Source organism: Furipterus horrens, unplaced genomic scaffold (genome assembly GCF_987537825.1).
Source record: "Furipterus horrens unplaced genomic scaffold, mFurHor1.1.pri manual_scaffold_9, whole genome shotgun sequence".
In the NCBI taxonomy this organism is placed as follows: domain Eukaryota; kingdom Metazoa; phylum Chordata; class Mammalia; order Chiroptera; family Furipteridae; genus Furipterus; species Furipterus horrens.
Genome location: NW_028327179.1, coordinates 91,149,267 through 91,161,622, shown reverse-complemented (window position 1 = coordinate 91,161,622; position 12,356 = coordinate 91,149,267). Strand labels below are relative to the sequence as shown.

The following is a 12,356-nucleotide window of genomic DNA, read 5'->3' as shown; positions in this document are numbered from 1 at the left end:
CTCACCTCAGATCGCCCGGAAGCCGCTAGCGGCGCTTCGGCCCCATCTGGCGGCGTGTCTGGAATTCTGTCTCGAATTGGCCGGCCGATGAGAAGGCTCCCTGAAGTCTGCTTTCCTCTCGGTAAAAGAGGCCGATGACTCCTTGTTGGATTGTTGCAGGGATCAAAGGAGATCACGTGAGGGATCAAAAATTGCCTGTCATGTGTCCGGTGCGGACAGTGAGCTCTGGAAGAGGTCTGGCCGTCCTCTGTCCACACAGAGCTGCCCTTTCCGCTGTGGGCCACCTCGACTCCTGGCTGTCACACCCCTGCACAGCCTCCGTCAACACACACACACGTACAAAGCAAGGCACCTTTTTCTCTTTGCATTCAGCCTTCTGAATTCACCCTTATCTGCTGTAAAAAGTAGAACTCTGGTTCCAGATGATAACCCCCAAATCATAGGCGCTTTAACCCGATGGGTCTGTATTATAAAGATAAAGTGGGCAATGATGGGGCACAGAAAAGCTTCCGGGAACGTAAGCATTTTTCTCTCCATTTCTGCCTTTGTCCATGCATCTGCTTCATGGTTCTCTTTGCCTTGCATTTTTATCCAGCTTTCTAGAATATGGCCCATTGTAACGCCTATTTGAGCTTACTCATTTAAATGATCCAACCGACAGAAGACTGGATTACTCTTTCCTAAACATTTTCACATACGTGGGAAAAGAACACGGATTGGTCAAGCTGTTGTCAGATTCTCCCAGGTCAATTATAACAAGGAGGGGTGGGGTCTCGTGGAACTACAGTGGCTGCCACAGGGAGGAGATGCCGGCAGATGGCTGTAACACACTCCACTTTCCAGCATGTCGAGGGTAGAAACCTGACTCGGCCAAGTCCTGACCAGTGCTTCTCAAACTTGAATGTGCAGACAGAAATCACCTGGGGATCGCATTAAACTACAAGTTCCAATTCAGGAGATCTGAGTTGGGGCCTGACATTATGCACTTCTACTAAGCTTGCAAGTTATGCAGCTGCCAGTGGTCTGTGGACCATGTTTCGAGTTGCAAGACACCAGGCTGTGAGCTACATGAGGGTAAAGACCTCGTCTCTTCAGTTCATGACTCCATCCCCAGCGCCCAGCAAGTGGCTGGCACAATAAATATTTATTGAAGTTCTTTGCATAAAACTGTATTCCCTTCTTACAGATAAAGCCTTAAATGAAGCCTGACTTTTCTCAAAAAAAAATTTTTTTTTTTTACTCATGCATTCATTGATTGATTCTTGTATATGCTCTGACCGGGGACGGAACCCACAACCTTAAGGCATCAGGAGGATGTTTTAACCAAGTGAGCTACCCGGTCAGGGCTAAAGCCTGACTTTTTTTTGCTAAGGCATTTCAAAGGTTCGTCTTTCTCAAACCACCACAAGCTGTGGACAAGAAAGGCAGAACTCTTTTGCTATTTTGAGATTTTTACTTCAATGTCCCCATATAAAAACACCTCCTTGCTCTGGCTGATGTGGCTCAGTTGGCTAGGCGTCGCCCTGCAAACCAAGACTAGTTCGATTCTGGTCAGGGCACATGCCTGGGTTGCAGGTTCAGTCCCCAGTCAGGGTGCATACAATACAGCAGGCAGCCAATTGATGTTTCTCACCCTTTCTCCCTCCCTTCCCCTCTCTCTAAAATAAAAAATAAAAAACACAAAAAACCAAAACACCTCCTTTAAGAGTCACGTTCTCCCTTTACTCTCTCATGATGCCTTAATCTACTGACTTCCTAGGCAGCCCCCTCATTCCCTGAAGGCTTTGGCATCTAACAGCCTTCCTTTCAGCCCCAAGCTATCATAATCATGGGTGACTTCAAAGGTCATATACACTTGTATTTTCCAGAATCCTTCTAGTAGTGATCTTCACCCTCATGCCATGTGGGCAATCTGCTACCATGTTTCTAACGCACCTTTTTCAATTCCTGGACCTATTCCACCTGCGAAGTACTAATTCTCAAATTGTACCTCCTATCCTATCAACTTTGACCTTAGCCAGATCTCCAGTCTCTCATCTGTTCCATATTCTCAGCTATCAGTTCCCTTCCAGCAACACTCCTTTCCTAGCTGATCTAAACCCCTGGACACTGGAACTTCAATCAAGGTGTATAAGTCTCAGTTCTCTTACCCACTGGTCTTCTATAATACTTGCCTTTTAAAAATTGTAATTCTTGCCCTGGCTGGTGTGGATCAGTGGATTGAGCACCAGCCTGCAAACCAAAGAGTCGCTGGTTGGATTCCCAGTCAGGGCACATGCCTGGGTTGCGGGCCAAATCCGCATTGATGTTTCTCTCCCTCTCTTTCTCTCTTCCCCTCTCTCTAAAAATAAATAAATAAATACATGTTTTTTAAAAATGCACAAAGAACTCTTTAACACCCACCAGTAAAACAAACAACCTGATTTTTAAAAATGGGACAAAGACCTAAACGTCACCCAAGATATAAAGAGGATCAAAACTATGAAAACTGTATCACAACAACCAACAACAGAAGCTAGAGAACCGAAACAAAGGCAAACTAAGTAGGCAATGAGAGTGGGAAAAGAACTATAGCTATGGGGAACATTATGGGGGGAGGCTGCAAGGAGGGGGAAGGGGGCAAAGGGAGGGAGATGGTACTGGAATTAAGAAGCATAGTAGGAGGGAGTGGAGTAGACAGGAAGAGGTTGAGAAGAACTATATGCACAACCAATGGGCATGGACTAAGGAGGGGGGGCAACTGGAGGGAGGGATGTCACTGGGTGGAAGGGAACAAAGGGAAAAGAAATTGGGACAACTGTAACAGCATAATCAATAAAGCATATTAAAAAAAAATGCACAAAGAACTCTTAACACCCACTAGTAAAACAAACAACCTGATTTTAAAAAACGGGACAAAGGCCTAAACAGAAACCTCACCAAAGATATACAGATGGCAAATAAACCTACGAAAACATGCTCCACATCATATATCACCAGATATGCAAATTAAAATGAGATACCACTTCACACCTATTAGACTGGCCAAAATCCAGAACACTGACACCAAATGCTGGTGAAAACACAGAGTAACAGGGACTGTCATACGTTGTTGGCGGGAATTAAAATGGTGCGGCCACTTTAAACATACTCTTCCATATGATCCAGCAACTGTGTAACCTGGTATTTACCCAAAGGAGTCGAAAACATGCTCACATAAACCCCTCCACAGGGATCTTTATAGCAGTCTGCTCATAATTGCCAAAACCTGGAACCCACCGAGATGTCCTTCAGTGGGGTGATTAGCTGAATAAGCTATGGTACATCCAGACCATGTAATATTACTCAGCACTTAAAAAAAAGAGCTATCGTGCTATGAAAAGGAGGAAGATTAAATGCGTATTATTACTAAGTAAAAGAAGCTAATCTAAAACCCTACATCCTGTATGATTCCAACTCTATGAAATTCTGAAAAAGACAAACCAATGGAAACAAACAAACAAAAAAAAAAATTCACTGGTTGCCAGGGGTGGGGGTGGAGTATGGATAAATGAACAGGCAGAGTGCAGAGGATTTCTAGGGCAGTGGAAATACTCTGTATATTTCAGTGATGGATAGCTCCTTGCATATTTGTCCAAGCCCATAGAATGTATACACCCAAGACAGAACCCTGAGATAAAAACCATGGGCTTTCGGTGATTGTGGTACGTCAATGTAGGATCATCCTTGGTAAAAATATTCCTCTCTGGTTGAGTGATGTTGATAATGGGGGACATATGGGAAATCTCTTTACCTCCATCTCAATTTTGTTGTATCCCCCTCAACTTCGAGAACTGTTACTGATGGTGTGGACAAACAGGAACTCTCACTCCATGGGTGGGAGAAAATGGGTGCAAATAAGAAAAATATTGCAACGTCTAGTGAAATTAAAGCTCTTAATCTCCAACCCAGGATTTCCATTTCCAGTTACATAATCCAGAGAAGCCCTATTACATGTCACATGTCTGACCCAAGGAGACACACATGATAATCATCATTGCAGCAATGTCTGCAGTAGCCAAATATTTGGAACTTAAATGTATACTAGCCTACCCCAGTAGAATTCATAAATTAGGGTGTTTGTAAAATGTGATCTACTGTTTAATACTTACAATAAACAAGAATGAGGAATTATCAAAAACACAATGAACAAAAGAAAAGCAACCTGCAAATTGCTCCATAGTATGATGACACACATGTAAAGACTAACAACCTGTAAAACAGTACTTTTTACTGCCTATGAATGCATACAAATGACCAAGATCAACCATGAGTTCTGGATAATGATTACCTCTGGGAGGGAAGTAATGGATGGGATCGGGGAGCTCACAGGTGCCTCCACTGTTATCTACCACGTTGTATTTCCTTAAAAAGAAAAAATGAGATCCAGAGCAAATATGACTAAGATTTTATCAAATTAGGTATATGACATGAAGATAGAGTGGGCACTTGTGCGCTAGATTGATTATATTTGTATGATTGAAACAGTACACAATTTATTAAATTAGAATGAATGATAAAAGCAATAGTCAAAAGGGTTTCTTTTTTTTTTTTTTTGGAAACAAGATTCTCAGTCTCAAAGTATCAACCCACAGATTACAATGGGAAGATCAGCTTTATAATGGACAGGTGTGTCAAACACCACCTTAACTAAGTGATCAAATACAAAAGGACAAACTGATATGTACCCTCTGATAGACATGCTAAGAGCATAATATCACCTGTAGAATGGTAGTATTCTTCCCAAAAATGTTTAACTTGAATTTAACTTAAAAAAAAGTTGTGGGAACTTTTTCAAAACAGCTAAAACAAATGTGAGTGTTATATAAAAGACCCTTCCTTCTTCCCCCCAGAATGGAGAGGAAGTGTTCCAGAACGAGATAACTAAATGAATGTATGATTCCTGATTAAATCCTGGGTAAAACAAAAAAGGTTCAAGAAGTATTTGGGGGCACTCGAAGTTATTTAAACATGAACTAAGTATTAGAAAATTTTATTGTCAAATGTCTTATGTGTGCTAACGATATTGTGATTAGGGAAGAAATATCCTTACTATTACTTGCTGAAATATTACAGAAAAAGTGCCATGATGTCCACAATGACTTTCAAATAGTTAAGAAGAAAAGCAGTATATATACATATAAAAGAGCTAAAGCAATGTGTGGAATGCTAACTGGTGAAGCCAAGTGAAAAGTGTATAGGTTTACTATCCTTTTCTCTCAGCTTTCGTGAAGATTCAATTTTTTTCAAAATCAGTTGGGAGAAAAAAATAGACAAGTATTTAGAAAAGGTTGTGTAGAAACAGCATTTATATCTCAGAGGAAGTTCAGTCTTGTATTTATGTATCAACGTTTTAGAAAAACTATAATAATGATAAGGAAGGTACTCACCTCTTTTTCATGTTCTAACCCCATCAAACTGATTAACTCAGTAAAAACAACGCATTAAAATCCTATGCTTATTTGAAGGAATAAGTCAACCTACCCCTTAAATGCTAAAACTTTAAAAAACACAGTAACTACCGTCTGTTTCTATCCCTTCTGCTTTGCACGCAGCGCCCTCTCTCCGTGCGGGGAACAGAAGGGCGAGTCAGGCCGCGTGTCCCCCAGGGCTGATGATACAAACAGCACTTCCGGCCGCCTTCTGAGCAGCACACAGGCGGCTGCAATGGGTGCTGCCTCTCCCTCCCACACACGCCCCCGCTGCCCCAGCTGCTCCACCACAGTCGGCTAGAATTTTAGAAGAAATGATGGGAAAACAAGTTATGAGCTTAGTAAATTCAAAATCTTAACTCCAAATTTAGCTAATACCTCTGTCCTGCAGGTTTATAGAATGCTTTGCTTCTGTGCTCCAGGCTCTTCTGATTATGTAGATTCCTGCCCGAGCTGCAGATGGTCAAGACCACCATGTTCCATCTGACCAGTGGAGCAAGTCACTATCACTACATTTTATACCCACTTAGTTACTCATCTGTGCCCCTCTAAGACTTTTATTTATTAACATATAAAGACTAGTATTTATAAGTGGTGGGCAGTAAATTAATTTAAAAATATAACAACAACGTGTTTTTAAGATGCTTAAAAGCCATGGAAATTTCATTATAAGATTAAAAATAAGAGCAACACTACAGCATTAAGAATTAATTTTCTGCCCCAATAAAGACCAAGAAAAAGCAACAACAACAAAAAAAAAGAATTAATTTTCTGCTACTACAGGAGAGTCAAGACTCTTTCCCCTTCTCAAAGCAGTCTCTCCTATATGCTAGGCTGAAAAAATCAGTGGTCAGAAGGGAAACAATGGACTTTCAGATGATGTACTCATTTGCACACAAATATAATTGAGCAAGAAATAGAGGTGATTGTGTAAATTCTTTTGCCCTAATGGTAGATACCATATTAATTATATCAGAAATACAGGGAGAGGATTAGAGAAATTTCACAATCATTTTTAAAGAACAAATGCAAATTATTATATCATTTAAATGCAGAAAAGAAAAAATAATTTTCGGAAAGAGATGGCTTGATTTTTTGAGAAATTTCTATAATACATTATTCACAGTACTGAGTACACTATCCTATTAAAGAGCATGGCTATAGCTGATTACCCACTGTGCCCCAGAGAGTAATCCTAAGTACCACAGAAGTGTAATATAGGTACAAAGAGAGAAAAGGTGAGAATTTCCAGACTATGCCTTTAATTTAGCATTTGGAACTATATCCCCGGGGAAAACCACCACTGCAGAAAGTTTATACTGATACAATAGATTCCCAATAATGTCAATCATTTTCTAGGTAAAATTTCAAAAAGACTAACTATACATTTGTTTTGTTTTTAAAGTGTTTATTTTTACTAGTGAGGATAAAACCGGGCAAAGAAGTTTACAGAAAAAAATGTCCATGTATAAAGAAAGAAATAGCAAAATATTTTTTGGCCATAATTTAGAGACAAACTAATCTATAAAAAGGAGATAGTTTTCCCCAATTCCTCTCTTGCCTAGAAGAGTATAATAAACACGAGTTCTCAGTTCCGTGATATCCTCAATAGGCCTCGAATACGTCTGACAAGAGCTTGTATAAAACTATAGCGAGATCGAATTTTGGAATATAATCCTTCAATGTCCAGAAGTTTCTTTTGTAGTGATTCTCCGAAAGCGTTGATGGCATCAGCCTGAAGCTAGAGGAAACAGACGACATTTCATTAACACTGTAGTCTCAACTATTTATTTTATTCCATGCCTTCCAATTTAAAATACCTTTGAATCTTTATAATACTGGTCCTTTCTCATGTACCAAATGGAAAAACTAATTATATTTTCCACCCTCGAATTTATTCATACTGTTTTTCCCCTCTTTCTTTTCCTGTATAAATACATAAAATTTAAAGCCTGCTTTAAATAACAATTATTGATGCTGTTGACATGTGGACATATGTGCAAAAACATTTCCTGCAGTGCCATACAAAAAGTTACTAAGGTCCTGGCTGGGCAGCTCAGTTGGTTAGAGCATCAGCCCGATCACCAAGGTTGTGGGTTGGATCAACCAATAAATGCATGACTAAGTGGAACAACAAATCAATGTTTCTCATTTAAAAAAAAAAAAAAAATCAAGGTTTCTCTCTCCCCCAATCTAAAAAACCAATACATTAAAAAAAAAAGAGAGTTCTTAAGTTATTAAGGGTGGATGCTTTTGGAGAAGGAAATAAAGGATACATTGGAAAGAACTTGAACTTCTAACTTCATGTTGCAATTAAAACAAACAAAGAAATGTGCGTGCTTTTACTTTTAAAAAAGTATAAATGGGAAAATAAAATCTCGTACACACTTTGGACCTCAGTTGTATTTTAGAAAGCCTATGTAGTTTCAGCTGGATCTTTTTGGTAGGACCCTGAAAAGCTAAAATCAAGTACGAAATTATGTGAATCTACCTGACTTCAATTTTGCATTAAAATTAAAGCATAGAGTGAGAAGGCTACTTACTAATCCTGCATTTCTTCTAACTTTATAACAGACCAGTCATTAACTCAACATATATTCATTAAACATCTTCTGGAAGGAATATTTTTTAGCTAATTCTGCAGATAGCCTCACTTAACATTAGCTTCCCTAAGCAACCCACACTAAAAAATAAATAACTGTTACAAAGTCACTAAGAGGCAAATGTAGTCGGGGCTCAGCTGACAGCATAGTATCTACAATGTCTTATTGATGTGGGTCTGAAAGCACAGGGACTGTGCCTTTCTTTCCTGGGTAAGACCCCACCTTCAGTTTTAAGAAAGGCAGTGACCAAAGGGGTTTCGGGGAAAGCAGAGGCTTTATCAAATCACGGTCGAGGACATTTATTTTAGTTGCCTAGGAGCAGATCTAGTCCCTAATATCACACACATCTGATAACAGTTGTGTCCCTAAGACTTTGTATTTGTTTTCTACGAGGTGTTCATTTTAACTGTTTTCGGAATGCTCTTCATTCAATTCCAACACTGCTGATCAAAGGGCTACTATGTATGTATAGAATACCACGCATATACAGTCGCGTGCCACGTAGTGGTGTTCTGGTCAACGTTGGACTGTATGTGTCACAGTGGTCCCATATGATTATAACGGAGCTGAAAAATTCCTATCACCTAGTGACTCTGTTGCCATTATTAATAGAGAGGAATGTTCACGGTGCGTTAGCTGCTTACAAGCAAATCTATGATGAAAAAAAAAAAAGACACCCAAAGCTACTGTGGGCATATTTCTGAAAAGAGGACCACTTCCTCAGGAAGAGCCTCAGGCAGGTCCTTCGGGAGGTGGTCCAAAAGGACTGTCATCACAGGAGATGATGTTGTTGTCCCCAACAACCTCCCAGTGGGACAAGATGTGAGGGTGGAAGACAGTGACATGGGTGATCCTGACCCTGTGTAGACCCAGGCTTACGTGTGTGTTTGTGTCTTAGTCTTTAACAAAAAGTGTCAAAAGCAAAGATAAATAAATAAGTGGAAAGAAGCTAAGCTTGGAGAATAAGGCTATAAAAATATTTTTGTACAGCTGAACAATGGGTTCAAGTTTAAAAAGCTAAAAAGCTTATAAAGTAAAAGTTACAATAAGCTAAGATTAATTTATTTTTTTTCCTTGTTTTCCTGTTTTCTTAGGGTTAATTTATTATTGAAGAAAGAAAAAATTAACAAATATAGTGTAGCCTAAGTGCACAGCGTTTATAAAGTCTACAGTAGCAGAAAATAATGTCCTAGACTTCACACTCACTCACCCACACTCACTGACTCACCCAGAGGAACTTCCTATTCTACAGACTCCGTTCACGGTAAGTGTTCTATACAAGTGCACCACTTTTTAACTTTTATACTATATTTTTAGTACCTTTTCTATATTTAGAAATGTCTATTATAGAGACACAAAACCATTGGGTTAAAACTGCCTTCAGTATCCGGTACAGTCACATGCTGTCTGAACTGGTTTGCAGCCCAGCAGCAAGAGGCTATCCCATGGGCCTCGGTGTGTAGCAGGCTACACCATCTAGGCTGGTGTGAGTGCACACTATGGTGTTCGCACAACCACAAAATCACGTAACGACACATTTCTAAAAATGTATCCCCATCCTTAAGCAACACGTGACTATATAATATTATAAATTAAAAAGTGAAATTTTTAATGGCTACTCGCAATCTCTCCATTAAATTATTTTCTGAAAAATTCTACAAAGTTAATAAAAAATAAAAATAAAAATTAGGAGTCTCCAGATCATAATGCCTACCAATTACTGAACTCTTACTAGGTTCCAGGCACTATCCTAGAGCCTCATATATGAAACCTCAGTTAATTCTGACAAAACCTCTGAAACTGAACTATCATTCCCATCTTTCCAAGGAGGAAATGGAGGCTCAGAAGTTAAGTTAAGTTGTTTCGAGTCACATAGCTGTAAGGTGGCCTTGTCAGAATTCAAATCAGGTCTTTGTATACATCCTGAAAATGATCATCTTGCGAACATACCAGACTTCTTCCGTTTTCCGTATGAGAAGCAAACCTTACCTGGTCTATGTCGTGCTGGCTCACTGTAGTCAGCCCACTTCTAAAATCCATATTGGCTTCGGAAGCAAAGGAATCTAGAGACAGAAGACATGATCAAACCATCTTTGCAAGTATAAACCTACCATATGGTGGAGGAGCCCGAAAACACGGAACCACAGGGCCGTGGAAAACACGGAACAAGACTGAGCCTGCTACTCCCCTTTCAGTAAATGGGCGCCCCTGGGAATCCCGCCGCTGCTCGAGGCCAGGGCTCCGCAGCGGGCCTTCTGCGTGCTCCCCGGGGGACCCAGCACATGCTCCTCAGCCGCGGAGGCTCACTCCGGCAGCACGAGCCCTGGCCGAGGCTGACCCATTCCCCTTCTTCCCAACAATGATGTGTGACCAGGGGTCTCTGGAGCTGGGTCACCCTGTAACTGAAAGAAGCTGAGGAGCAGCTAAGGAGCAGCCTCTGAGATGCATTTGTGTTCTGCACAGGTTCCCGTGGATAGAAGTAAAATACAAAACAAAGCCGTGTCTAGTCACTAAGTAGGTCTTGATTATCCAATCTACTCTTAGTAAGCTAGACACATAAAAAAATAAAGACGAGACTGTTTTCCAAGCCACTGAAATTCAAAGGCATTTATGGTTCATTAATTTGCAGAACAGAGTTTACCTTGTGGCCTTCTGCTTTTAAACAAGGTCCTGGAGGCAAACAAGGAATCCTGAGAATCGGTGGGCGTGCAATGTAACAGATAATACTCCAGATGGCGCCAAAGAATGAACAGGCAGGTCTCTATGATAACTACAGGGCAGAGCTCAGGTCAAGGAAAATCTCAGCACAAGTTCTTTACAAACCCGTTTCTGCGGAGAAGATAAAAGGAGACTGTGCCTTCTGGTGACATACCCACGGTGTCAGCCTAACAGACGGGTGAGACTCCACGGAACGTGTGTCCCCAGAAAGCAGCGGTGAGCTGAGAAGGTGGTGGGGACTGGGGGGCGGGGTCAGGGGCGGGGCTTCCTGAGCCAGCAGTCGCCTGTGTCCTTGTCTCCTGTCCTGACAGAAAGTGTCTGTATACATTTTCAGGGTTACTAGCCGCTCCAAAAGATAAGAAAACTTCCGATTTGGATATTATCAGGCATTAACTGGGGAAAAAAGGAGTAGTAATTATGTCACTTTCCATACGGTTTTGATGCCCAAATGTGAGAAGCAGCAAACAGTTGCTACGTTTGCAGATTCCTGTAGAGGTTACCATTCAAGTCCCACTGTGGTTTCGTTAAGGATACAAGAGCAAAGGGACAGCAGTTTGGCTCGATTGTTGATCAGCTTCACCAAGCGCCGTCTCGCTAGAACGTATTTCTGGGCAGTGGAGATCTTGTCAACACCAGCAGGCATCACAGACTGACACAACTAAGAAAAGGAAATAAACGCAGTGTAAGAATGACACAAATTGTCAGCAGCAATTCCTGGAGTCTACTATAAGAGGGTCACTCGTAATAAGCACTGTGGAAAATATTCAAACAAGTTTAAATACCCTGGCAGACATGAGTTACGTAGTGAGGAAGCTAGTAGCTTTAAAAAACAAGAGCCAGAGAAGCAGCTGAATTACTAATGAATATTCATCTGGTGCTTCTTGAAAAAATCCTGTCCCTGAAACAGACATTTCCAATCTGCTGATGGGCCAACCAACCCTGAATTTCCTGTCAAATTAAGACAAAAGGAACAGGTTTTCCAGCAGTAGGTGTAACGCTGCCATGCAGATTTCTGTAACAGCTGTCAAGTATCCTCTGAAGAAAATGGGAAGTAGACTGAGAGCATAAGATATGCTCACCAACCGGGACCTCCCTGGCACCTCTCCATTTGGCAGACCCCTAAGGGCACACGGTTCAGTTAAAATTCAGACACAGGGTCTGGCAGAGGGGCTGGTGGGAGGGCATGTACATGGTCGAGATGCTCCAGTTCCTCTGGCCAGCCCCAGCGTCGCCCATAAGCCACGCGTGAGGGGGAGGGCTACCAGATGTAAACCATACTATTCAGGGGCTACCTGAGCCCAGTCAGTAACTCCTGCCTCAGCCTGGACTCGCTAGCTGTGTGGCTTTGGGTGTCCCAGCTTCCAGTGCCTCCGCTTCCTCATCTGAGAAACGAGAAGAGCAACACCATCTGCCTCGTGTATTCAGGCAGAACTTGTAGCTCAGGACCTGGTGCATCGTAAACACTCAATAAACATTCCCTATGACAATCTGAAGAGTGGCAAGAGGGAGGAGGCTTTAACTACGCTGAAGAGTGACATAGAGCTTTTAGGGAAGTTGGTGCGAACCAGGAATGGCAAAACGGTTC

At 41.3% G+C, this 12,356-nt stretch overlaps 1 protein-coding gene across 1 annotated transcript in view; it reads right to left on the bottom strand.

Annotated features, from left to right (window-relative positions):
• Positions 1-6,837: 6,837 nt before the first annotated feature.
• NUP205 (nucleoporin 205) overlaps positions 6,838-12,356 on the bottom strand; it is a 74,018-nt gene continuing 68,499 nt past the window's right edge. The window contains exons 40-43 of the mRNA XM_090287553.1: positions 11,306-11,429; positions 10,695-10,823; positions 10,043-10,116; positions 6,838-7,191 (exon numbers count right to left, since the gene is read on the bottom strand). Of these exons, the coding sequence (XP_090143679.1) occupies positions 7,039-7,191; positions 10,043-10,116; positions 10,695-10,823; positions 11,306-11,429 (480 nt within the window). The 3' untranslated portion in view covers positions 6,838-7,038. The remainder of the gene's footprint in view (positions 7,192-10,042; positions 10,117-10,694; positions 10,824-11,305; positions 11,430-12,356) is intronic.